The following is a 27,347-nucleotide window of genomic DNA, read 5'->3' as shown; positions in this document are numbered from 1 at the left end:
TGGGCCTTCTAGGCCAAAGTCTTCTTCCCCCAAGCAAACGCTGCAAATCACAGAGTTAGAAGGACCTTAAGAGGTTGCTCGGTTGCTCGTTCTGGAAGAGCACTGTGGCTCAGGGACAGGGCAGGCAGAAGCGTGGTGATGATGATGGTGGGCAGGGGAAGATAGGATGGGAGATGAGGGTGGTTTCCTCTCAGGGAAATGGCTGCAGCATTTAGCAGCAGCGCTGCATTCCTGTCCTCGGTCTTCAGAGTTTCAGTGGTCTTACTCTCTGTCTACTGCCACTGAATGCGAGTCTGGCCTGTAATAGATCCACCTCCTCTATGATCTAATCATGAATATTCTGCATTACTGAAGCCTGGTTGGGCACAGCTGGACGGAGGCTCCTCTCTTGGAAATGTACCCACTTGGTTTTCAAGTATGATGTCAGCCATGACCCAAGCGCAAGGGAGGAGGGGTAAGCAATTGTCCTCCAGGTAGTTCTGGTGGCCTTTAAGGTGCTGGGAGACATAGCTAGATGTAAAGCCATTTGTAGCTATGAGTGGCACAAAGAGCCATGGAAAAAGACACGCTCGGCAGCATAAGTCAAGATAGAAAGACCTCCCCATGGATTAGAGGACAAACGAAAGCACACCATATCAACTAGAGAGTAAAAGAATTGAAATGGAAATGGAGTGGTCACATAGCAAGAAGAACTAATGGCAGGTGGACCAAGGCAGTCATAGAATGGATCCCACTTGATAAAAAGCATCCACGAAAGAGACCTAAAACAAGATGGACCGTGGACCTCAGCAAGTATTGCAGGCCCGATTGGCAAAAGAAAGCTCAGGACTGTATTGGTTGGAAACCTGAAGGAAGCATGCCTTCATTCTGCAGTGCATAGACAATGGCTAAAATGATGATGATAAAAGCCATTTGTGAAACCGGTCTGTGCTCCTTGACCGTGAAGCTTGTTGACCGTGGAGTTCCCCTGGCTTATGGTTCTGGGACACTTCAACCTGCCTCCTCTGGCCCCAGAGGAGATTGGGAGTTCGTGGTCACCATGTACCTGCTCCGCAATCCTGGGGCGCCACTCATGGGGTGCATGTTTGGCATGCTCTAGGTGTGGTTTTGGTTTGGGTCATCCAGAACGATTTGCTTAAGACGTCACAAAAATGTTCTAAATAAATAAACGGACTAAAACCAATATTCACTCAAGGAAATTTTCTATCAAGTGTGTATTGTCCCTCTCTACTTAAATTCATTTCCTCTTCCTGTTAATATTGCATCCTGTTTTTGTGGCAAGTTCTCTTAAAGATCTGAAGATGGTCTCTCTCTCTCTCTCTCTCTCTCTCGCCCGCCCACAACGCCGATGAGAGCCCGCTCCAGGCGGCACTCCCGAGCCCCGCCCACCCCCAGGGGGAAGGAGAGCCACTGCGGGAGGACCTGGCGCGCGCCGGCCTCGCCCGGAGGCCAGCGAAGGAAGTCCCGCCCCCCTCGCCGCCCGATTGGCCGAGGCGTGGCCGGCTGCCCGACACGGGCGCCTGCGCTCGTCCCGAGCGGCTGAGGGAAGCGGTGGCGGTCCGTCCCGCCGGGCGGCGGCGGCACCATGAAGAGCCTCAAGTCGCGTCTGAGGAAGCCGGAGGCCTCGCCCGCCGGGAGCGGCCACGGCGGGGTGAGCGGGGAAGCGCGGGCGGAGGTCGTCCTGCTCTGGCGGGCAGCCCGAGGTCTCCTGGCCTCACGTCCCGGGCCCGGCGGCGTCCCCGGACTCGGCGCGAGGCTGCGGCGGCCGCCCTCTCGCCCTCGGTTCCCCGGGCAGGCGGGGGGGGGAGAGTCTCCGTGGCGGCCAAGGGACGGGACGCCCGCTCGGTCCGGGAAACGCGGCGGGGAAAATCCGGCTCTCCTGGCAGCGGCGAAAGCTCCTCAGCCCGCCTCGTGCGGGGCTCGCCCGGGGGCCGAGCCGGGGGAGGCGAGTTGCTTTCTCGGGAGTCCCCACCGCCCGGGGTGCGCTTTGCTTGCAGCCCGCTGGAGGAAAAGCGGGCGGGGAAGCGGTCGGGGAGGGCGCTGGGGCAGCAGCCTCCGTTCGTGCGAAGTAACGATGCGGGCGAAAGGGTCGGGCGGCCGCTCTTCCTCCGTGCGCGGAAGGGGAAAATGCAGCTGGAAGCGGGGAAGGAAGAGGCCGCCGGCTGGCTTCTGCTTCGCCGGGTGCCTCCTCTTCTGCCCGGCGAACGTTTCTGCCGTTTCTGACCTTTGGACTGAACGCGCGGCGGCTCCGAATTCCGCCTGGTGACAAATGGAGTTTGAATCTGGTTTTGTACCAGTCTTTTTTCTTAGAGAGGGTCCCTCTTGGGGTCTGAGCGTCTTCTACTGTCCTTCATCAAACTAGCTCTCGGGGTGTCACCTTTGCCTTAATCTTATCCATTATCATGCGTGCTAATTTGAAGGAAATTCAAAATCAAAACGTGGAGTTTTTACAACTGGCTTCCTTGGAATGCCGTCTGTTTTTCATTCTACGTCCAGAGTAGGGGAACACCTCAGGATGCCACCGTGTCAGACAGATCCAGATGTGGCATGTGAACATTCAGTTCTCTCTAAGCAATAAAACAACGCAAGCTGCCCGTGGGATACAGCAGAATATGAAAGCTGACCACATCTGTTTCTCCCGGGTAGAAGTTGGCCTATGAAGTTCAATTAAGCCACAAGGTCCTCAGCACAGTAAAGATAGTACTTTTTGTTTTGCGTTCAGTAACCAGGTGAATATCTGAATATCGCTGAGGGTTGACATACTGAATGAACAGGACAGGTACACCTTGTATGCCTATTCAAAATCTGATGTAAGAGAGCAAAGATGAGACTAACTGCCCTACAGAACCCTTGGCTGAGTGTTGCAACTTTAATGCTGTATTGTTGTGTGCTCTACATTTGGTTAGCAGCTAGCTATGCTGCACAGAGTGTGTGATTTAAATATTCTTGGAAGTTAGGAGTTGCAGAAGTGTGTTTGTTGAGGAGTTTTAGCTCATGTGCAGTAGATCCCACTACTATGCTCAGTGATCTTTATCACAACTGATAGTGCGTTTTTTTCATGGTATTTAGCAGAGTGGAAGAGAGGTTTGTAAAATTTGTTAATAAAACTAAGGTAGGGAAATAGGCTAATGCCTTAAAGGACAGAATCACAATTCAAATTGACTATGAATGTTTGAACATTATGGCCAGTCCAATTGTGTAACTTTTGCCTGTGTCAAGTGTGAGGTCTTGCATCCGGATAGGAAAAAACAAATACTAGAGACCTGGGAAAAATGGTTTGATGATGCATATGAGAAAGATCTAATTATAGAATGTATCAGTTGATCTAATGTATCAACTGATACATTCTATAATTCTGTAAAAAGAATATCCCAGCAAAGATATTGAATTTTTTCTTGCTGATATTGATATAAAATTGCTTATTTTATTGCCATAGCTATCTGAAAGATGTAATCTTCCAAGGAGTTTCTGTACTATCTTGTAGAGTAATATTTGCACCCAGGTGTGAGGTGCAGGTATTTACTCTTTTAGTCCCTACTGTGCATATTGTGTAATAGATTCTCTTGTATTGTCTGATATGATGCATGAAGTCATATTCTAAGTTATGCTGCTTTTTGTGCATAAAACATGCTTCTTGTATACTTTTAAAGTATTATCTGGAATCTAGTGAATGGCCTATGCTATTTAGTGTAGATTTTCTTGAATAAAAAATGCAAACAAAAACAATATAGGAAAAGTGAACTACAGGTGGCCCCGTGTTTAATGACCAACAGTTTGTTCAGCAATTGAATAAATGGTAATTGTGACTCGTCCTTATATCCTTATGGAATAGCCTACCTCATTTGTGATCTCAATTTGCTACAAAGTCAATGGGGAAGCCACCAGGAGGTTGCAAATAGTGACCACATAATGCCCCAATTGCCATCACTGAGTGAGTATTACATGTAATTATGATTACTGATTACATTAAATTTCCTTTGAAATGTTTCTGTTCAGTTTGGGGAACCAGTACTTCTGTGTATGTGGTTGTCTGTTTTTGATCAGTTATGTCATAATTACTTTATGAGTCTGATTTTGAATGTAGCCAAACTGACTGTTACTCCAAATTTTGTAGTATTCTGATATATTTGGGGGGATGAATTTAGCAATTGCATGAGAAAGATTAGATTTTAGTTTGCTTGTAGGATTAACAAAAGGTGTGTCCATTTAATTAGCACAATAATACCTTGGTTGAGATTATTTGTTGGCGAGTGCATTTGAATATCACAAGCTCATTTTTTCAAAGTTTTTTGCTATAGGTGTTATGACTTTGAAACAGCTTCAAAGACTCTTCTGTGCATAATTAGTTCCTTTTGGGGAGGCAGTCTTACTGGGTTTACTTTGTTTAATACAAAGAGTACATGTTTAGCCACTAATTTATCACTAATAACGCTGCATAGCAGGTGTTCAGTTTTCTAAAATGGACTTGCTTAATTAGTGAATAAATGAGTTAAGACATGTCTGTATTAATTACAGGATAAAGGAGGCTGATTCTAAAACCTGCTGTTCTAGAGTTCTGTTCAAGAATGTCAACATTTTGTCCCTCCCCAGATGCTGTACACCACAAGAGGAGCCCTTTTGCATGAGGACTTTTAAGCTTAACCCTTAAAAGGCTGCATCAGGATGGCCAATTATTTCAGTTGGGTTTAGCACAGTGTTTCTCAACCTTGACAATTTTAAGGCATGTGGACTTCAATTCCCAGAATTCCACAGCCAGCATTGCTGGCTGTGGAATTCTGGGAGTTGAAGTCCACATGCCTTAAAATTGTCAAGGTTGAGAAACACTGGTTTAGCAAGTGAATGAAGCCATTTTGGGGGGGGAAGGCTTTAAGCCTACCTCTCAACAGTTTCAGTGACGGAAAATGGAAGAAATAGGGGAAATTGTTTTCTTGATTCCAAGAGGCAGGAAAAGAAACCATGGGGTATTCATCATTTTAGCCATTGTCTACCCACTGCAGAATGAAGGTCTCTTCTGCGTGTTTCCAACCAATACAGTCCTGAGCTTTCTTTTGCCCGTCTCCTCACACGGTAGCAGCATCAGTGGTGGCTCCAAGCCTGGCACAGCATCTGGTGCAGCGGCAGCGGCAGCTCTGAGCCCGGTGTGGCCATGGCATCAGGAGCGGTTCTGAGCCCATGTTGAGTTGTCCCTGCAGTGAGTTGGCTACGTGGAGTTGTTCTGTGGCAACTTGGTGGCAGTGACTTGGTGGCAATTTGGTGGTGGTGAGCTGGCCGCAGTGAGTTATCCCATTAGGTTGGGCAATGGGTTGGACTAGATCAGGGGTAGGCAGCCTCGGCTCTTTTATGACTCGTGGACTTCAACTCTCAGAATTCCTGAGCCAGCATGGCTCAGGTTGGAAACTCCCTTTCCCCTCAGCATGGCTGGCTCAGGAATTCTGGGAGTAAAGTCCACAAGTCATAAAAAAGCCAAGATTGCCTACTCCTGGACTAGTTGATATCCAAAATCCCATCTAATCTTCAGAATCAGTAGAGAATAACCAGGAATCAGGATAATTAAAATAGGGTATAAACCTTACCCCCTACATTTCTAATGAAAGTTATATGGGAAAAATTAGGTATGCAAGGAAACTATTTTCATTTTGATCCTTTGCATAGAAGCGAGACCTGGAAGCAGGAGTAGTTGCCTTGGACTAGCAGAAAACTTTCTCAGTTGGGCAGAACAGACACTTCCAAGTCCATTTGCCGGTAATCCTCTTCTTAAAGGAGTGTCTCCATTTGTAGGTTGATTTATAACCAAAAAAGAAGTTTTCACATAATCACGTGATGAAGTATAACTATCAACTGGATTTAATTTTTCTTGTTCCTCAGAATGAGTGGGTGTGTTATCTGGTACGTGTTTGGAGGGAGTGTCATTGTTTTTGGATATAGATCATCACTTTTCCGGTATACAGAATTGCCTAACGTTCAACTCCCTTTTCCTGTGGAAATCTGTAAAGCTATTTAATCTCATGGGAATGCATTCCACTCTCAGGCCATCTCTAACTGGCTTCAAAACTTTTTCTATAAAATAACAATACTTTCCTTGTTCATAAACGTTTTTCTCAGTGGCAGAGTTATGAAATTGGCAAAGCACATGCTTAGAGAGTCAGATAATAAATGGAAAAAGCTATCAACAGGCCAGCATGTGTTAGTTGCTTTTGATCCCTTCTTTTCCTTACATAAGAAGGAATGATATTTACGTGTCAGGCATGCTTTTATAACTTTTCCAGCATGGGAAAGTAGGTTCACTGAAAAAAATGACACCATGCAGGACAAGTCAAACTGCTCACTGAAATGGCGCAAACCTTGCCACCCTTCCATCCTTCCAGAATATTCTCTACCATTTCTACTTAATTTTGATTTTTTTCTGGAGATATTATTACATCTCTAAATATGATTGTCTGGATCCATTTCAGTCGGGTTCATTTGGGAAATTATTTTGAGACTATTTTGTTCACTTGGATGATCTATCAAGTAGATGAGGGAAGTGCATGTCAAGGCCCAGCTCAAAAATGACGTAGAACAGGTTCGGTTTTATTTGCTCACACCCAATACAAGACTAAATCTTTCCTACTCTCACCCCATTGGATGAGCGCTTTGAGATTCTTAGGGAGTGGCTATCCTTACACTCTTCCTCTGTCTCCTATCCAGCTCCAGGCTGTGTTGTGTCTTGTTTCTCCTGCCCCCCCATCCCCGCTTAGATATGTACTCCTTCTTTCCTAGGAAATTGCTGCTTCACTGCAGTCCATCACAGTGCAGCCCTATTAGTTCTGGACCTCTTCACTGCTTTTCCTATCAACTATGGTGTCCTAGGTCAGGGGTCCCCAACCTCCGGTCCATGACCCGGTCCTCGGCATACCAGCAACCGGTCCTCACAAATAAGCAAAGCCCCATCCGTGGGATGCAGGCAGCACACAAAACCATACACTCTCCGGTCCGTGGAAAAACCTTTCTCCACAGAATCGGTCCCTGGTGCCCTAAAGGTTGGGGACCAGAGGTTCATCACCTTGATCATTGAGTATTTTGACAAGCCTTCTCCACTGGCCTATAGAAAACAGCCTGGCAACAGAATTTAGCTGAACCGTTCTTTCTGAACGGAAACTTCTATGGAAATTTATTTTTATTTTTCAAAAGGCAAAGGTACATGGTACACCTTCTAAGTTAAGTTCTGAGAAGTTTTTTTCCAAAATAGATTTGTAGGTTCCTTCTGCTGGTTGAAATTTCACTTGCTACAGTCTTCTGATCACAACGTGGAAGTTACTGTATAGGTAGTCCTCGGCTTACGATCACAATTGAACCGAAAAATTCGCATTGCTAAGCAAGATGCTTGTTAAATGAGTTTTGCCCCATTTTATGACTTTTCTTGCTACCACGATTAAGTGAGAATCCCAGTTAAGTTAATAAACATGGCTGTTAAGTGCCTCTGGCTTCCCCATTGACTTTGCTTGTCAGAAGGTCGTAAAAGGGGATCCACATGACCCCGGGACATTGCAACCATCATAAATACACACAAGTTGCCAGGCAGCTGGATTTTGATCACCTGACCGTGGGGACTCTGCAACAGTCGTGAAGTGTAAAAAACAGTCGTAAGTCCCTTATTTCAGTGCTATTGTAACTTTGAATGGGTCACTAAACGAATGGTTGTAAGTCAAGGACTACCTGTGTCTGAAGGCCGTGCTGTGTCTGGCCATCTGGCTGATATTTAGGAAGCCCCCTGTTTCCTGTGGCTTTCCTTGGGGCTGCTCCTGTTCAAAGCTGATTAGGAAGGACACATTTGGAGAATATCGCCCGTTTGTGGCAGTAGCATCATACGCATTCTTGTCTTACTAGTTGACATATTACTCACTAGTTGAGCATGCACTGAATGTATTATTAGCCATTTTTTTCTATCACACTGCTATCAAGTACCAGGAGAATCAGAAAATAGCTCTGGACCAATGTGAGACTGTCTGCATATTGTTTACAGGTTATTTTGGACTTGGGTAAGACTTATCGTGTCAGAATTGCTGCAGCAATAATTGGTGCCACTTCCAAAGGCTGCAAAACAAAGCCAGACTCTCCGTGTAGGTTGTCTTCCCCAGTGCCAGCCCAAGCAATTGTCAGGACATGCTGGGAAGACGGTTGGGCTTGGCGGAGTCCTCGAGTCTTTTCAGCCATGAGGTCTGAAGGAGAACCCGGGGATGAAGAGAGCCTGGCTGAGGATCCAAGCTAAGAAAAGGATGGCCAAGATGCATGCAGCAGGACAGCAAAAACCCCGATAACATTGTGTCGCCTCCTTGGATTCAAGCGGACTGTTTTGGTTCTGTAGCAGGTGTATTGTTTGTTCTTGGCAGCAAGGACTTAGAATTCTAGGATGAGTTGCTGGTTTTCATGTGCTCTTAAAAACGTAGTAGGTATCATGTATTTGATAAGAAACCAAGCAATTTTTGGCAGTGCAATCTTAAATTTGTTCCAATACGTATTATCCCTTCTTAATTTTGGTTGACTTCCACAGTTGTAAAGTTTTTGTTTATAATATTCTTCAATTATTAGTTAATTTACAACTATTTTTACATCAAAGAGGCTGGATAAATTTACATAATAAGCTATTTAGTATAGAAAAAGTTTGACTTAATTCACGCGTGCTTCCAAGTATTTGTAGAATGTGTAATTTTTAAATGCATTCCAACTATAAATAGATGCTTTTACTGTGACAAACCCTCCAGAATATTTTTTTTAATGTTACTTTTGGCCTAACTTCAATTTTTTTAAAAAAGTTGGATCATTGGGACACTTATGAACTGTTGCAAAGTTAACTAAAGGAAACATTTATTGCCCTAAGATTGAAACTTTGGAAGAGGTCAATATATGTGTTTCAGTCATTAGATTTGATGGTACACGGTCCCGTCTATTGTCCCTTTGATGCGGTGAAGTTGTCCTGTCTCCTTAGCAGAAAAATACCCCCAAAGCATAATGTTCCCATCTCCGTGTTTGACGGTGGGGAGTGTGTTCTTGGGGTCTTAGCAGAATTCCTCCTCCTCCAAACACAGTGAGTTGAATTGGTGCCAAAGAGCTCGGTTTTGGTCTGACCACAACACTTTCACCCAGTTCTCCTCTGAATCATTCAGATATTCATTGGCAAACTTCAGAAAGGCCTGTACATGTGCTTTCTTGAGCAAGGGGATCTTGCAGGCGCTTCAGGATTTCAGTTCTTCGTGGCGTAGTGTGTTACCAATTGTTATCTTGGTGACTATGGTCCCAGCTGCCTTAAGATCATTGACAAGATCCTCCCATGTAGTTCTGGGCTGATTCCTCACAGTTCTCATGATCATTGAAACTCCATGAGGTGAGATCTTGCATGGAGCCCCAGACTGAGGGGGACTGACAGTTATTTTGTGTTTCTTTCATTTGCAAATAATTGCAGCAACTGTTGTCATCTCACCAAGCTGCTTGGCAATAGTCTTGTAGCCTATTCCAGCCTTGTGTAGGTCTACAATCTTGTCCCTGACATCCTTGGACAGCTCTTTGGTCTTGGCCATGGTGGAGAGTTTGGAATCTGATTTATTGATTGGTTCTGTGGACAGGTGTCTTTTGTACAGGTAACAAGCTGAGATTAGGAGCTCTCCCTTTAAACACTCGTTTTTCTGGATTTTTTTTTTTTTTTTTGTTATTTTGTCTCTCACTGTTCAGATAAACTACCGTTAAAATTACTGTATAGACTGATTGTACAAAATCGTACAAAATCAGCAGGGGGTCAAATACTTTTTTCCCTCACTGTACAATCTACTAGGCCACTGAAATGATATGGCTCCCACATCCTTATCTACAATTGTTACCCAGTTCTAACTTTTAATATTATTTTAAGTATTATGATAAATTGTAGCATGTTTAATGGATTTAAATTTAAGTTCAGTCACATTCTTGGTTTTTCTTGTTTCCCTTATTTATTGGGGTACAACTTCCAGTGACCCATTTTCAAGACTGACATCCTCCAGAGGTTGCATAAACTTCTTTCAGAAGTTTAACCAAGGTTGCAATTTTTGTTGAAGACATTTGTATCTTGAAGAGCATTCAGGAGTATACTGCTCTGTGTCAGGCTCATATTATAGAAGAAACAATACTATGCCTCAGTTTAAAGTGGCTGTTAAAAATGTAATTGAGTAGATTTATTTCGTGTATTTTTAGACCAGAGTAACACCTCCTCGGGGAGTTTGCCTGCAAAAGTGCTTACAGCCTGACTTTTCAAGTGGTTTCTCTCCTTTTAGCAATGTGCCAGAGGAACAACAATTCTTTGAGCTCATCCATTTTTATTGGAGATGCTCACTCTTTGCGTGAAACAAATATTTTCTGGAATTCCTGCTAGATTTTCCAATACTGACATTTATTATATTTATATATATATATATATATATTGCATTTTTCAAACAGTTGACTGCAGATTGGAACAAATATGATGATCGTTTGATGAAAGCAGCTGAAAGGGCTGATGTGGAGAAGATCTTGTCTGTCCTTGCTAAAAAAGGAGTGAACCCCACAAAATTAGATTTGGAAGGGAGATCTGCGTAAGTAGAAGGAGAAGCCTGATTGCAACTATTTTGGCCTCCCTCCTAACCCTTGGCAATTTGGGGGGAAACCTGTATGGGCAGCTCTTCATTTGTTGCACCTGTTAGAGGATTATATAAAGTTCAGGATGTAGTTCTGCTTTAGCTGTAGCTCAGGAAGGTCATGTTCAAGATTATTTATTGGGATATTTTTCTTCTAAAACATTTATCTCTTCCAACTCACATGTTGGAATAATTTCAGCTCTAGAATAGGAGCAAATTCTTTTGGACTTGGTAGGATTTACTTGTACAGAATGAAACTGTGCAGGTGAGCAAGATATGACTTTTTTACCCTTTGTTTCACTCAGATTCCATGTTGTAGCCTCAAAGGGTAACCTTGATTGTCTGAATGCTATTCTTGTTCATGGAGTTGACATTGTTGCCACTGATGTAGCAGGTATGATTTCCTTGTTTAAAATAGAACAATTGCATGTTGTTACTTAAACAATTTTGAAAGGCCAACTAATGTATTGTGTGTCTGGCCCCGTAAGCCTGTTTGGTTCCATGTTGCTTGTTTTGTTGCCTGTACTTTGGAACTGTAGTATCTTATTGACCAACACCAACACCCCAACCGCCAAAAAAAAAAAAAAAAAAAAAGAGAGAGAGCTATTTAAAGGAACTATTTATTCTGCACTACAAATCAATTTAAATTAGTTTAAAAACCCAATTTTCTTTCTTTTCCTTGAGGTATATAATTCAGTTCAAATATAGTGATCAATTTAATCTGCAGTTGTGAGCTACACAGGGTTATCTATATATGTATAAATCTCTGGGTGTTTGGGGAGGGGGGTAATAGGCATTTCTTTGCTTTTATATGTGTGTGTGTGTGTGTGTGTGTGTGTGATATATATATATATATTCTGGCTATGTTCAGAATTTCCTTGTTAATTCTTCTCTTCAGGAAGGACTGCTCTGCATTTAGCGGCAAAATATGGACATGCGCTTTGTCTGCAAAAACTGTTGCAGGTATTAAATAGTTGACAAATTGTTAAATGTTATGTAGAAAAGAAAGCATGATAGGGAATTTTGTTTCTTTGCATGGGGAAAATTCTGGACCTTGATTAGCTATATATGGTAGTTATCAAATGTCCAGTGGATTTCAAAATACATGTAAAAACATTAAGCAGGAAGCTGAATAGCTTTGCATGACAGAGGGGCTTTCTGTGCATGGGCAAGATTCTCTTTCTGTGAGATGAGAAAGGTCAGTAGAGTTCACTGCAGGTTTTGTGTGCAGCAAATCTGTCCGTGGGGTAGGAGGGAAAATGCTTAGAAAGGAAGCCCTGCAGATAAAGAGACCATGTGGAGCTTGTGGACTGATTTTGAGAAAGCTGATTTGCTAATGTTCCTGTAGACATTATTGGAGTAGGTAGGATGTTCCATATTAAGTCTGGTTCTTAAATGAGTGTTCCTGATCCATGCACGTAACATTTTTGAATGAAAATGCATTTGAAGTGCCGCTTGAAGTGTTGCCAGGTTTAGATTCTGCTATTATTAAAACACAATGCTAAATATTGAAGGTATTAAATCTCTACAAAATGGTAATAAGATATGCTTGGCTCTTCTACAGTACAACTGCTCAACAGAAAATGTGGATCTGCAAGGACGTACTGCTCTTCATGATGCGGGTAAAGGGACAGGCTGTGTGTACAGCCAGAATTCCTAATCTAATGAGAAAACTAGCAGTGTTACTAACAACATGGAAAAGCCAATGATAGCGCAGATGCTGTTTGTGTTTCTCCAAAAGATGAATGATAATTGTTAAGGAACTTTTTATTATTACCTTACTACTTTGAAACCGATGCATTCTGATTGAGACATTGGCTATTAGATATTACTAGGTATTATTAAAACAGTCCAGAAACATGTTCCATGGGTCCTACAGCCCATAATAACCTGGCAGTAGTTGAATCTTGAATTTTCCACCAGTAACACCTATTGTTTTGCTTCCCAAAGCAATGTCGGATTGTACATCCAGCATACAGTTGCTGTGTGACCATGGAGCCTTGGTGAATGCCAAAGATGCTGTAAGTTCTTTCAGAATCTTCTTTCAGGATCGGTCAAGTTCTTGGTTCTTTTTCTTTTTTAATAACATTTCATTAAACGTACAATTACAGTGATATCTTGGTACTCATTGTTATTTGGTTCCGGGAGGTGCGATGAGTACCAAAAATGATGAGTACCAAACAAATTTTTCCTATAAGGAATAATGTAGTGAGTCACAAGGCAGCCGACAATGACAGATTCTAGCTTGTGTGTTGAATAACAGGACAAAATTTTCACATCAACATGCATTGAGTCAAATTTGATGAGTTTCAAAGCAGGTACCACTGTACATCAATAAAAACAAATACAAGCCAAAAAAAAAAAGAATGTATGGAAAAGAAAAAGTAAGAAGAAAAATAGAAAAGAAAAAAAGAATGTAATAAATGAATGAAGTGAATAAAAAAGAGACTCCTGCCTTATCACAAGTATAATTGTAGTAACTTAAAATACAAGAAATGATCTTTTCTTCCTGTACTCCATCTTTTGTTTAAACAAATCCATAAACCCTCATTTATGAGCTGTGGTGGCTTTTTTGTGAGCTTTCTGGAACACTTGTGGGTACTCTGAAGAGGAATTATCGAAGATTGCCAGCACTTCATTCCGCTATAGGAGCCGTCTGCCATTTCTTCCCCAGAAGACGTCTTTTGTTCTTTTTCCAGGATGGAAGGACACCCTTGGTGCTGGCCACTCAGATGTGCCGTCCAGCTGTATGCCAGTTTCTGTTAGACAGAGGTGCTGAAGTCAATGCAAGAGATAAGCAGAATCGGTAAGATATCTTCCTGCAAGTCATCTGCAGATAAGCTATCTCTATGCTTCTGGAACACATTAGAGTTAGTTTCTCTGTAGTAAAACCCTACTGAGACCAAGAAATTGTGAATTTTGGGCTCCACGGATTCTGTAAATAGAAACATTTCACACTTGACTCAGAAAGATCTTGACTTGCCTTCCTTGAATTTGGTGTGCACTGGCAAGAGGGATCAAGCAGAAATAATCAAGCAGCTGGCACCAGAACACAGATAGTTCTGTGTGTTGAATGCCCACTCAAAGCTACAACGGCACTGAAAAAAGTGACTTGCAAATGATCCTTACTCTTAGGGCTATCACAGTAGCCTCATGGCCGCATATTCAAAATTCAGGGCAGCCGGGACCTACTGTACTTGCACCCTTTCTTCATTCCCTTGCAGGACCGCTCTGATGCTGGGCTGCGAGTACGGCTGTAAGGATGCTGTAGAGGTTTTGCTCAAAAATGGAGCCGATGTTACTTTGGTTGACGCGCTGGGCCACGACTGCTTTTATTATGCACGAATTGGGGACAGTGCTGAAATATTGTCTCTGATAAAGTCTGCCTTTGAAGAATCCAGCAAAGGTACATCAGCTTCCCTCATATTTTCAGGGGAAATGTCTTCTTCACCCAGGACTCTGCCATCTCCTGATCGTTTCTGCCCTTCAGATAAGATCCGGCGGGAGAGGTTGCCTTCGGTCCTTTTGTTCATGGCCAGAAGTTCCAAGGTTTTTTTTTCAGTTGTTGCCCTCCTCCTTTGGAAGTGCTTTTGTCCTAAAATCCCCAAAAGCCTCCAAAACTGTTCCCCCCCCCCCGAAATCTTAGTGATGAAAACTCTTGTAATTTGGGGGGTTAATCGATAGAATTATTTTCACATTTGGCCTGAGCTTGGATGGAATACCTAAACATAAGCTTTATTTTTTAGCAGGTTACGAAATAATGAAGAAAGGGCAGCAACTATTGAAGGTAAGGATTCTGGGAGATGTCTAATGTAAGCCTCTAATTTCTGCCCCTTGGAGGCGGTTTGGAGGAAGGTCTGCCCTCTGGGGAAGACATATTGTAGGCATTATCAGTGATTGTGGCCTTTCTCAACGTGATCAGCCCTCTTTACCGGCATCTGTGATTAAGCTTGCCATCTCTGTCCAGTTTGCAGTTGCCTAAGGTGAATGTAAGGAAAGCGGGACCTATGCAGTTGAGGTAACTAGTATTGCTGAAATATTTCCTTACTGAAGATGAACTTCAACATTTTTTTACTTTTTAGATGCCTAGCATGCTACCCAAATGGACTCAACCTAATATCTTGGACGAAGTGAGCAATAAACCATTTCTGAAGGAGCACCAGAACGTACAGGTGAAGGAAGTTCCTTTGACTCTGAAAAGAATAAAAAACTTCATCTGTCAGCTCTTGAAAACTCTCAATCTGTTCCTAAACCACTTCTCAGAGTCTTGCAATGCCTGGTACAAATGTTAGACAGTTGCTAGCCTTGGGGGGATATTTGACAGTCCTGCAAAAGGGAACACCTACAAATGAACCAACAAAAGAAAAGATAATGGTCTTTGCCAACATGTCTGACTTGCATAAATGCCTCATTGATGGACATCAAAGGACAGGTTAAAATCCTGGAGTGGCCTGGTGCTCTTCTGGGCCATGGCAGGCCAGTTACAAGCAAGCAAGAACTCATTAGCTATCCTGACATTTTTCCACATGGGTGTGATGGTGCCCAATAGGAATATCTTTGGTTTTAAATATGTTGTTTTATCATTGCTTGGGAATTAGGGAGGGGGATTGTCTTAGGAGCAGACTCCTTCCCAGCTGGTTCCAGCCTGGTTCCAAGGCTGTCAGGCTTTGAGGGTGACCTATTAACTGCCCAGCACCTCAGTGTTCTCAAAACAATCTTGTGGCATCACATTGGCTGCCAGTGGACTGGTCAGAATTGCTTTGTGCTTTGCGTGGAACTTTCAGATTCCACCTGACTTTTCTGCGACTACTTTCTCTCAGTAAAAGTTCTTTTGGTTCAACTCAACGGAGTCAAGAGTTTTGCTCTCCTGAGGGACCAGCTGGGGCAGGTCCTTACATTGGGGCCATTCCTTGGCTGCAGCTGAGCAGTGTTTGGCAGAGATGGGGGATGAGTGTGAACAAGTCAGTAGACAGAAAGAGGCCACTGGCTGCTAGTGAGGAGTGGTTGGGAGGGCAGGAGGCTCAGATGTCGCTTCAGGGAGAAGTTGGGTCTTTTGCGGTTGGCGATGGGAACCCAGGAAAGAAATCTGGATATCCCTATAAAGGAGAAGGGCTCACTTGGGGTGGGAGCTACGATTAGCTGTAATGCCTGATGAGCATCCTCAGCTTGAATAAGGTTGTTTTTTTGTTCCCAGGAATTAGAAAGAGAAAATGAAGACTTAAAAGGAAGAATGAGGGAAATCCAGCAGGAACAACGAATCCTACTAGACAGAATAAATGGGCTGCAGTTGCAGCTGAACGAGGTAACAAACCCCAGTTTGTGCTGCATGCTTAACATTTAATTGAGATTGCTAGTATTTTATCAAGGTTCAACCCCCAGATTTCCCTTTCTTTTTTTCTTTTTACCCACCATTCTTTTCTGAACAATGTTAGAATAAAGGTAATGACATTTTTTTTTCTATTCTGAGGCATGTTCTCTGGCGGAAGAGTCCCCAGTCTGCCTTTTGAAGCAGGGTCCCCATTGCTGGAATCTGGCACCACTTTCAGCAGCAGTGAATATAAAGTGGTAGCAGTGGCCAGTGTGCCCAAGGAGAAACTTTGCCCTCTGGAGAGGGTATAGTCCAGGGATGATTATTTAGCCGTTGGGACCAGGAGATATTTCCGTGGTCACCCTGGCTTCCCTCTGCAGCAGGCTTCTCGTGATGATTAGAGTGAAGGACATGTTCGTTTTCTCTGGTTTTCCATTTTAAACAGAGTGACGTAGAAGTTTAAATGCTAATCTGCATTTAGGGATCAAGCCATATTGTTGTTACCAAACATTCTAGTTTTGATTGACTGTTCTGCTTCTTGTGTCGGAACAATATTTTTTAAAAGCTCTGCTGGCATGGCTTCCAGCTCAGCTGACGTGCTTGATTAAGCTTTCTCATGTGGAAGGAAAGAAGGTAATATCACAACGGGCGGCTCTGCTTTCCCTCTTCCCTTCTGCAACTTTGGTCTTAGCATTGCGGCTTCTTTGAACTGTCAGAAAATGGGCCAGGGGTTGGAATGGGAAAGGACAGGATTTGTCCTTTGTGAACAAATCTAGTCCTTGTGGTTATTTTTGTGGGGGTATGAAATCTGTGGCCAAATCTGGGACAGTATATGAACTGGAAAGGAAAAATATCCTTTGGCAGGTGAGTCATAGCACTAGCCATTCATGAATGATGGAAGAAAAGGTCTCAAATATTGCTGAATGTGTTCTGTTATGTTCTGTTTTTAGGAGCAAATGGTTGCTGATGATCTTGAAACTGAGGTAAAAAGACGAGATTCTTTCTATTGTTCTTTCTCATTAACTTGAAAGAAAAACGTTTTTTCTCTCTCCATAGATAATTGCCTGATAGATCTAAAATCATAAATTAGTGGGAATGGACCCCGTTTAAAAACATTTGGGGTTGATTGTGCTAATGCACCAGGATTTATGCAATGGCAGCATATATTAAGTCTCAAGTAACTTTAGCCTGCTTGAGTGCTATACACTGGGGGCTATGCGTATTTATCAAAGGTATATTATCTCAGAAAGAGAAACAGACATTTCTGGCTCCCTGTAGCAATGACCTGTTGCTCTCTTCTAGAAAGATGAGCTTAGGAGGCTTCTGGCCACAAAGGAAAAGCAACAAGAAGAGAGCCTGCAAATGCTTGAAACTCTGAAGTCAAAACTCAAGTTCCATGAGGTAACGTCCCTTCATTTGGAAGGCAGTCTTCAGTTGTGAACTTAGAATAGAATAAAGCTGGAAGGGACCTTGGAGGTTGCTGTCATGCCGCAGCCCGGTACTGGTCCACGGACCGGGGGTTGGGGACCCCTGATCTATGTGAAACCAGGTCTGTTTTTTGTGATTTCAGGGTGACCATGCAGGATCCGGAAGCAACCTGAATAACAGTACGTAGCTTTTGATACCTTCTTCAGCACGCCAGGCAGTCTTTCTGTACAGTTTTGCAGTTGCTTATTTCTGCAGCTTATAGTTGTGCATCCTTGTGTTTGTCTTCTTTCAAAACAAGGTGTGGTTTTTTTTCAGTAAGCAGGCAGTGCTCACTGAAGTTGAGGAGATGTGGGTTTGGTAGGCTTCTCAATGGAATTGAGTTCATGTGCAGAAGGCATATGGATGTGCAGCCTAGAAATGTCAGTGCCATCCTAACCATATCCAAGCACTCCGAGTTTGTTGGCGATGTCCATTTTGCTCTAGGAGTTCAAGGTGACGTAACCCTAACCCTAGTGGAATTTTCCTCCAATGGGATTTTCCCATGTATTTTACCAGGAAACATAGATAGGGCATCCTAGAAAAGTCAGTGCCCTCCTAACTATAGCGAAGCACTCCGAGTTCGTTGGCGATGTCCATTTTGCTCTAGGAGTTCATGGTGACGTAACCCTAACCCTAAGTGGAATTTTCCTCCAATGGGATTTTCCCATGTATTTTACCAGGAAACATAGATAGGGCAGCCTAAAAAGTCAGTGCCCTCCTAACCATACCAAGCACTCCGAGTTTGTTGGCGATGTCCATTTTGCTCTAGGAGTTCAAGGTGACGTAACCCTAACCCTAAGTGGAATTTTCCTCCAATGGGATTTTCCCATGTATTTTACCAGGAAACATAGAAAGGGCAGCCTAGAAAAGTCAGTGCCTCCTAACCATACCCAAGCACTCCGAGTTTGTTGGCGATGTCCATTTTGCTCTAGGAGTTCATGGTGACGTAACCCTAACCCTAAGTGGAATTTTCCTCCAATGGGATTTTCCCATGTATTTTACCAGGAAACATAGATAGGGCAGCCTAGAAAGGTCAGTGCTCTCCTAACCATTCCAAAGCACTCTGAGTTCGTTGGCGATGTCCATTTTGCTCTAGGAGTTCATGGTGACGTAACCCTAACCCTAAGTGGAATTTTCCTCCAATGGGATTTTCCCATGTATTTTACCAGGAAACATAGATAGGACAGCCTACAAAGGTCAGTGCTCTCCTAACCATACCCAAGCACTCTGAGTTCGTTGGCGATGTCCATTTTGCTCTAGGAGTTCATGGTGACGTAACCCTAACCCTAAGTGGAATTTTCCTCCTCCCATGTATTTTACCAGGAAACATAGATAGGGTAGCCTACAAAGGTCAGTGCTCTCCTAACCATACCCAAGCACTCCGAGTTTGTTGGCGATGTCCATTTTGCTCTAGGAGTTCATGGTGACCTAACCCTAACCCTAAGTGGAATTTTCCTCCAATGGGATTTTCCCATGTATTTTACCAAGAAACATAGATAGGCAGCCTAGAAATGTCAGTGCCCCTCCTAACCATACCCAAGCACTTGAGTTCGTTGGCGATGTCCATTTTGCTCTAGGAGTTCATGGTGACGTAACCCTAACCCTAAGTGGAATTTTCCTCCAATGGGATTTTCCCATGTATTTTACCAGGAAACATAGATAGGGCAGCCTAGAAAAGTCAGTGCCCCCCTAACCATACCCAAGCACTCTGAGTTCGTTGGCGATGTCCATTTTGCTCTAGGAGTTCATGGTGACGTAACCCTAACCCTAAGTGGAATTTTCCTCCAATGGGATTTTCCCATGTATTTTACCAGGAAACATAGATAGGGCAGCCTAGAAAAGTCAGTGCTCTCCTAACCATACCCAAGCACTCTGAGTTCGTTGGCGATGTCCATTTTGCTCTAGGAGTTCATGGTGACGTAACCCTAACCCTAAGTGGAATTTTCCTCCAATGGGATTTTCCCATGTATTTTACCAGGAAACATAGATAGGACAGCCTACAAAGGTCAGTGCTCTCCTAACCATACCCAAGCACTCTGAGTTCGTTGGCGATGTCCATTTTGCTCTAGGAGTTCATGGTGACGTAACCCTAACCCTAAGTGGAATTTTCCTCCAATGGGATTTTCCCATGTATTTTACCAGGAAACATAGATAGGGTAGCCTACAAAGGTCAGTGCTCTCCTAACCATACCCAAGCACTCCGAGTTTGTTGGCGATGTCCATTTTGCTCTAGGAGTTCATGGTGACCTAACCCTAACCCTAAGTGGAATTTTCCTCCAATGGGATTTTCCCATGTATTTTACCAAGAAACATAGATAAGGCAGCCTAGAAATGTCAGTGCCCCCCTAACCATACCCAAGCACTTTGAGTTCGTTGGCGATGTCCATTTTGCTCTAGGAGTTCGTGGTGACGTAACCCTAACCCTAAGTGGAATTTTCCTCCAATGGGATTTTCCCATGTATTTTACCAGGAAACATAGATAGGGCATCCTAGAAAAGTCAGTGCCCCCCTAACCATACCCAAGCACTCTGAGTTCGTTGGCGATGTCCATTTTGCTCTAGGAGTTCATGGTGACGTAACCCTAACCCTAAGTGGAATTTTCCTCCAATGGGATTTTTGTGGAGGAACGTTTCAGTCTCCGTGTTGATGTTCATGAGTCTTGTGACATCTGTTTTTAGATTTATGTATGTGTGTAGGGGGTGGAGGTAAGGAAGGCTTCAATTCATTTCAGAACAGAGCTGTAAGGGACCTTGGAGGCCTTCTAGTCCAACCCCCTGCTCAAGCAGGAGACCTTATACCGTTTCAGACAAATGGCTGTCCTGTCTCTTTTTAAAAACCTCCAGTGATGAAGCATCCACAGCTTCTGGAGGCAGGTCGTTCCACTGGATTTAATTGCTCTCCCTGTCAGGAAATTTCTCCTTAATTTTAGTTGGATCTTTCTTTAATGATATTCCATCTGTTATTTCTTGTTCTGCTCTCAGCTGCTTTGGAGAATATGTTGACCCCCTCTTTTCTGTGATAGCACCTCAGATATTGGAAGACTGCTATCATGTCACCCCCTAATCTTTCTCTTCATTGGACTCAGTTTAACCTCCAGACCCCTTATTATCTTTGTTGCTCTTTGTACTCTTTCTAGGGTCTCAACATCTTTTTTGTATCTTATTGACCAGAAATTTATGTAGTATGTAGAAGATAGTATGTGGACATTTGTTTCAAATTAAAGAATGTATGTGTTTTGTTTTTCTTAAGGGAAAGAAAATGTACTAATGATGGACTCAGGCTATTCTGCAGCATCCCAGGTACCTGAATATTCTTGGCTCCAATGCAATTCCAGTTTGCTTTCCAATGCGATCCTTAACGCCTATTTCCTACTTTTTATCTTATTTATAATTGGTGGTCCAACAAGGCATCAATATTTTCCATCTTTCTAACCAACATTGGCCTGCCTTTTAATCTAAAAAATTATGGAATGAACTTGAGGGTGTGGCATTCAAAACCCCACAGTTGAACTAATGGAGGCTTTTCTTTTTACATTAAAAACTGTTAAAATTACTGTTTTATGGAAACCATTGTACAAAACTTAACAAGCACCTTTCTTTTGTTTAAAGCAAACGCTTGGTTTGGCGCCTGCTAATCTCCAGAGCCGATCAATGGTGAGGCCTTTAGAGCTGTTAAGCCCAATACAGTGTTGCCCCTCGGAGGCTGATGCCCTCAGGCGAGAGCTCAGCAACATCAGGAGCTGTTATGAGGCAGCAAGAAGTGACCTAAGCAGGCTCCAGGCAGAACTGTCCCACAAGTCTGCAGAATGCAAAGCCCTGGCATCTGAGTGTGAAAGAATTAAGCAAGAGTCGGATCAGCAGATAAAACAACTGGAAGATGCTTTAAAAGATGTGCAGAAGAGAATGTTTGATTCAGAAGGGAAAGTGAAGCAGATGCAGACCCACTTTCTTGCCTTGAAGGATCACCTGACCAATGAAGCTGCTGCAGGCAGCACTAAGGTGACTGAGGAGCTAAAGGAGCAGCTGAAAGACATGAAGGCTAAGTACGAGGGAGCTTCGGCTGAAGTGGGCAAGTTGAGGAATCAGTTGAAGCAGAACGAGCTGTTAGTGGAAGAATTCAGACGAGATGAAGCAAGGCTGGTGGAGGAGAATAAAAAGTTGCAGAAAGGACTTGGCATGTTGAAGGTGGAACGTGAGACAAGGGAGAGGACTTTTTCTGAGGCAGAAGAGCAGCTGAAGGAAACGGCAGTGAAATGGGCTAACAAATTTGAAAAGATGAAGGGTTCTCTGTCCAATGAAATTGACGAGAAGGGCTGGAAGATAGCGGAGTTGGAGAAAGAGCGTGAAAAGCTGTGCACAGAAGTTCAGCACCTGAGGACGGAGCTTGAGAAGCAGAAAGCTCAGTTTGCTCACTATGTGAAGCCAGAGGAACATAAGCATGTCAGAAGCAGATATGAGCAAAGGGCCCGTGAACTTGAGAAGGGACACTTGGAACTGAAACAGAAAAACCAAGCCTTGCAGAAGGCAGTAGAAAGAGCTCAGATGGACCAGGGCCTCCTAAAGCAGCAGATGGAGACCCTCAGGGATGAGGTGAAGACCCAGTATGTTCCTTTGAAGATCAATGAAGACACAAGGAAAACGGTAGGAGAGCTGAACAAGAAGCTGACGGAAACCATTGAAAAATATCACCGGTATAAAGGAGAAACAGAGAAACTGCTAGCAGAGAAACTGTGCCTACAGGAGAAGGTCAGTAAGTTTCAGACAGCTTACGTTCCTCCTGAAAAGCATGAGAAGGAAATAGGAGTCTTAAAATCTACCTTGGCAGACTTGCAAAAGCAGCTTGATGAATTTAGCAAAAGATACAAAAAAGAGCAGGCCAAAGTTTCTGAGCTGGTAACTAAAAATGCAGCGCTCCAAGACGTCATGAAGGAGCAGTATGTCTCTTCAGAAACTCACGAAGAGGCAAAAACTACCTTGAACATCATGCTGGAAAGAACAGGTGAAGAACTGTCAGACCTGAAGGAGAAGATGGAAAAGGTGAAGCAGGAATATATGAAAGTGAATGAAGAGAACGATGCACTGAAGCAGAAGTTGAGGGGGCTGCAAAGTCAAATGCAGGCTGAATATCTCAATACAAAAGACCACGACAGTAAAGTCGCGGCTCTGAATAAAAATATTCAGGACCTTCAGAGAAGCAACTCTGAAATGCTGGCAAAGTACCAAGGAAAGCAAGAAGAAGTTGCCCAATTGCATGCAGAGATTGAAGCCCAGAAGAAGGAGATTGACTTGATTCAAGAATGCATCAAGTCCAAATATGCTCCCCTTGCCAGTTTGGATGAAAAAGAGCGGGACTTTGAGGCAACCATAACGGAGCTGAAAAACCAGCTCCTGGAACAGGGGGAACAACTCAGAATAAAAGAGGAAGAAATCCAGAAACATATGGAGGAAATCAGAAAGTTAACAGCTGGAATCCTGGCTGTCCAAAATGATCTGCAGCAAAACTATATCCTTGCAGAGAAGTATCATGAAATGGAGGGAATGTTGGCAAGCCAGGTGGATGACCTGAACAAGGAGTTAAAGGAGCTGCAGCAAAAGTTTGCTGAGGTCACAGGAGAGAAGGAGAGGCTTCAAGAGGAGAGTGCCAGACAGCACTCAGAGGTGCTCCTCATGCAGAGCCGCTTGCTGAGCCAGTATGTTCCTCTGGAGCAGGTGGAGGCCCAGGAGAGGAAGCTCAGCTGCACCATTGAGGACCTGAAAGCAGAGCTTGACAGCCAGGCAGCCAGAAGCCAGCAAGAGCTGCAAAGAGCGCAAGAGCTGCAACAGGAACTGGCCCATCTGCAAGCCACCTCAGTGCCTCTGGCAGAACACTCCCAAATCAAAGAAAGGCTGGAGAAGGAACTGGCGGTCCTGCAGTCCAGATGGAGAGAGAAGGAGGAAGAAAGCCAAACCAGAAAAGAAGAGGTCTCCCAGCTGCGCTCTGAACTTCAGAGCACAAAGCAAGCACTAAGCAAGCTGGAGAAGAGAGAGGTGGTGGAGGCATCTGAGCACAAGAGGATGAGAAGCAGGCTGGAAGGCCAGGTGAGCAGCCTGGCTGAGAAACTGGCTGAGCTGACTAAAAAGATGGAGAAGCTGCAGGACGATTCGCTGGAGACAAATGCAGAGGAGCCATCCTTGAAGGATGAGAAGGAGCTGCTTCAGCCAAGAAACGTCAACATTGAGCAGGAAATCAAAGACCAGAAAGAGCGGTGTGACAAGTCTCTGAGCACCATCGTGGAGTTGCAGAAAAGGATCCAGGAGTCTGCCAAGCAGGTGGAGGCCAAAGATAACAAGGTGAGCCGGTTAAAATGGAGAAGCTGAGATGCCCGAGGAGGCACAGAGGAGAGCCAGGCTGACTCACTCCTAGATTTCCTCTCAGTAGCTTTGGAATGGAGTCACGTGTATGAAATCATTAGAGAGGTATTGCTTGTTGCATCTAGCGTACATGATTACACAAAGCTGCGTTTATAAACTCTCCGCACAAGTATTTCATGGAAAACCCCAAGGACTTTAAAATGCCCATAGCCACTCTGAACTCCTGTGCCTTGGGGACCTTTACAGGGATTTCCAGGTGAGCAAAAGCTGCACCATCAGGTTTTGTGCTCACATAGAAGCCACTGGATATGCCAGCATTTCATAGATTTGCAGATGTTTGGGTGCAGTGTGGGGAAATTGCAAAAACTGCTAAAATTTATGGAAGCCTTTCCTGGAGCTTTTCAGCTATGAAAACATGTAGCTTGTGAAAGGCTGAATAGGACTCTACTCTAGGTTAAAAGGGTTGTCTAAACCTGCCATTGTTTTTACACAATTTTTTTAATTACAGTAGTCATGTCCACCATCTACATTTAAACTCCTGGTAGCTTATATGTCATGTAGCATAGTAGCTGGCAAGCTCGAGGGGGGGGGGGACATTGCATTATCACAGCATTGCCATTTAATAAAAAATAATGCCCAGATTTCAAAAGACAAGTAGCGTTGGTCAGTCATATCTTAAAACTCTCAGGAGTTTGGTTTTCTGACCTGAAGTCTCCCTGCATTTGAGTGGCCGGCCTTCCTTCTTCCTTCTGCAGCTGGGAATGGGGGTGTAGCAGACAGTCATTCCAGAGCTGTTAATGTAGCTAAAACAAATAGACAAGAGTGCTCCACATGGAGGTATCTGCAGTTGTTTCCTGCTTCCTGCCCTTTTATGTTATGCAAGAATTCCATATAAAAATGGGGTCAGCCCTCTTTTGTGGGCAAAGCTGAACTTCTGTCCTCTTCTAGATGAAAGCGCCCAAGCAGTTGGCTTGTATTCTTTCTCCTTCTTTGTGGGCTGGGGGTGATGGGAGGGCAGGGCTCACGTCTTCTTTTCATTGGACTTTTGTCAATGTCTCTCTTGAAGATAACGGAACTTCTCAATGATGTGGAACGGCTCAAACAGGCCCTTAATGGCCTCTCACAGCTTACCCACAACATTCCTACAAAGAAGCAAAATCCACAGATGGAAGTGCTCCAGAACCAGGTGGAGACTCTACAGCAGCAGCTGGCTGTAAGTAGGGATCTGGGACATGAGGACCCATTGCAGCACGTTAGGAGCGCCAGGCTTGGATATGGTGGGAAAATAATCTCTCTTGAAGGAATTTCTAGAGGTGTCAGAAGCATCAATCCCTTGTATAAGATGAAGGCAACACGTTTGATCGTTTCCTGTAGAAAATTAATGGAAGATTCGTTTGTTTTAGGATGCTGAGAGGCAGCACCAGGAAGTCATCTCAATATACCGGACACACCTTCTTAGTGCTGTTCAGGTGTGTGATCCTGCAGGGACCTGGGGGAGGGTTTGCTTGGCCTGGGTGACTTCTTCCAGGACAGTTGCTCTCCTGCTGGAGTGTGACTGCTGTCTCTTTTAAGGCTTAGGCCCCGAGACTTATTCAAGCGATCCGTCTTCAGAACAAGAATGGGCCGGTCTTAAATGTGTAGTGGTTTACCTTTTCAAAGGCCTCCTTTTAATTTTTCAGGGTCACATGGATGAAGACGTGCAGGCAGCCCTGCTCCAGATCATCCGCATGCGGCAGGGACTGATTTGCTACGGGAATTGAGGCTCTTTTTAGGCTGCAGACAACTTTGCCGACCTCTTAACGTCCCTTAGTGCTTAGGAGTTGGTAATTCCCCCCCTCCCCCAGCTGCTTGTAGCAGGAATATGGAAAAAATATTTACGCAAACCCGTTTTTAAACAAAACGAAAAGATCACCCCTGATTTGAAATATAGAAGTTTTTATTTATAGGTAGTCAAAATGATGACCAAAGTGAAGTTCTCCTGAATGTCAGATTGACAGCCCTAAAAGAATGCTAATCCTGCCTTACCCAGGCATCTTCCCCCCCCCCCTTGCAGATGACGGATCCTGAGCCAGGCAGCTCAGAGAAGGGGGCCTGCGTCTTCTTGGAGTGGGGGCTGGACGAGGCTGACGGTTTTTATCTTGGCCTCAAGGCTCCCCCTGTGCTCCACGGCGGCTTGGCTGGCCAAGCTGCCTCTTTGAAGACTAGCTAAAAGTAGCAATGCCTTTTTATTGCTGTTTTCAGGAGAGGAAAATACATCAGATAATACTTTGCTTTTTACAAGATACTTTTTCATAGAGTGTTTATTACTGATTTATTTGTAGTTTTAAGGACAGCAGGACTGGATAGATAAAAATGAAAAGCTGTTATGCAACCTTAAAATGCAGCAGCTTAAAATTTGTGTTCGATTGTTACTTTTTTAAAAAAGAAAAAAAATTCAACTGTTTACAGATAAGCTAATTAACAACTAAAATAGTTGGGAAAAGTTTTTTAAAAAATAAATTTAAAAAAAATGCAGAAGCAAAAGAAGACCTGTGCCTCTTGTAGTGGGCTTGGCTGTAGTGCTGGACTCCCCTCCCCTTCACAGCTACGAGTTGGAGGTGGATCAAGGGCCGAAGAAGACCAGCTCGTCCTTTCCAGATCTGTGGCTTGTTGAGGAAGGAGCATCTTCCTAGAGCAGCAAGGGAAGTGTCTGTTCAGTTACCCAGGGAATCGAATTGTGTTTTATGTATATTCTGTGAACGGGTGGCCGTGGCTGTCGGCCGTGGCTCCTTTCAACTTGTAGTGGGGAACTCTGCAGAAAGGGGCACCTGGAAAGACCCCTTTCTCTGGGGAAGCATTGCTCCTGCTGTGCCTTAGCTTCTGCCACTTGTATTCCAAACGATGGGCCCCAATTGCTCAAATTCTTTGATTTCACGCTAAGGTGATTAATTGCAACATCTTAAAATACAGTATTTTGTAAATTATGTATGATAATCCACTATAAAGGATATTATTTATGCAGGGAAAACCTTTTGGTGAGAGAATTAATTTGGCATAGATGTTATTTGTTTTAGGAATAAATATAAAGGACTGGAAAGTTTGGTGTTGCTTTTTAAGTAACTTTGGAATAGTTCCAAAAGCAGATATATGGAGTTCTGGGGTTCTGGAAAAAAAATCCACCTTTTTACATGGAAATGTTAAAAGCAGATTGCTTAAAATTCCTGCCCTTTGTCCACTTGCAAAGTGGACCTTCCAAGCACAGGGCACTAGAATGTGTTGGACTGCAATGGACTACAGGCTCCACGGCCGTTTCTCTGAGGCGACAGAGGAGAGGAAGTGGGGAAGCTTAATCTGTGCGTAGATTTGGTGGGCTTAAAATGTTGACTTCAAAACTGAGAAATTCAGAGGATGCCTCTTGTGTTGCTCTTCTGGAAGGCTTAGAATAGATTAACCAATTCACCAAGTGCTCTTGTTCTCAGCAACTTGAATAACTGAACAATAATTGTCTGGTTTTGATATACTAATACTTACAAGTATTATCATTCTCTTTTCTCTGGGAGGTATTTATGTATTTCTAGTCTCCCTTTTACACTACATATCAATAAACCATTATTTTCTGTGTCA

General features: G+C 43.7%; 1 protein-coding gene across 2 annotated transcripts; it reads left to right on the top strand.

Annotated features, from left to right (window-relative positions):
- The first annotated feature begins 1,492 nt into the window (after positions 1 to 1,492).
- UACA (uveal autoantigen with coiled-coil domains and ankyrin repeats) lies at positions 1,493 to 27,347 on the top strand. Of its 2 annotated transcripts, none has more exons than XM_039361983.1 (19): positions 1,493 to 1,651; positions 10,444 to 10,577; positions 10,925 to 11,013; positions 11,518 to 11,582; positions 12,184 to 12,241; positions 12,570 to 12,640; positions 13,319 to 13,425; positions 13,844 to 14,025; positions 14,366 to 14,406; positions 14,702 to 14,791; positions 15,814 to 15,921; positions 16,878 to 16,910; positions 17,230 to 17,328; positions 17,498 to 17,534; positions 20,644 to 20,693; positions 21,003 to 23,723; positions 24,811 to 24,957; positions 25,148 to 25,213; positions 25,424 to 27,347. In XM_039361983.1, the coding sequence occupies exons 1-19, from the start codon at positions 1,586 to 1,588 to the stop codon at positions 25,502 to 25,504; spliced, it is 4,245 nt and encodes a 1,414-aa protein (XP_039217917.1). In that variant the 5' UTR covers positions 1,493 to 1,585; the 3' UTR covers positions 25,505 to 27,347. The 2 variants fall into 2 exon arrangements, with proteins under 2 accessions (XP_039217917.1, XP_039217918.1); XM_039361984.1 differs by lacking the exon at positions 1,493 to 1,651 and adding an exon at positions 5,479 to 8,425.

Source organism: Crotalus tigris, unplaced genomic scaffold (assembly GCF_016545835.1).
Source record: "Crotalus tigris isolate CLP2741 ecotype Arizona unplaced genomic scaffold, ASM1654583v1 scf7180000019364.2947544272:3078424, whole genome shotgun sequence".
In the NCBI taxonomy this organism is placed as follows: Eukaryota; Metazoa; Chordata; class Lepidosauria; order Squamata; family Viperidae; genus Crotalus; species Crotalus tigris.
This window is presented reverse-complemented; position numbering and strand designations above follow the sequence as displayed.

What these genes read in the sequence shown, in the direction of transcription:
- UACA (XM_039361983.1), top strand. Translation starts at nt 1,586, where the DNA reads ATGAAGAGCCTCAAGTCGCGTCTGAGGAAGCCGGAGGCCTCGCCCGCC. An exon ending in CTTTGAAGAATCCAGCAAAG is followed by an intron (nt 14,026 to 14,365) that starts GTACATCAGCTT and finishes TTTATTTTTTAG; the next exon opens with CAGGTTACGAAATAATGAAG. An exon ending in AAGGGCAGCAACTATTGAAG is followed by an intron (nt 14,407 to 14,701) that starts GTAAGGATTCTG and finishes TTTACTTTTTAG; the next exon opens with ATGCCTAGCATGCTACCCAA.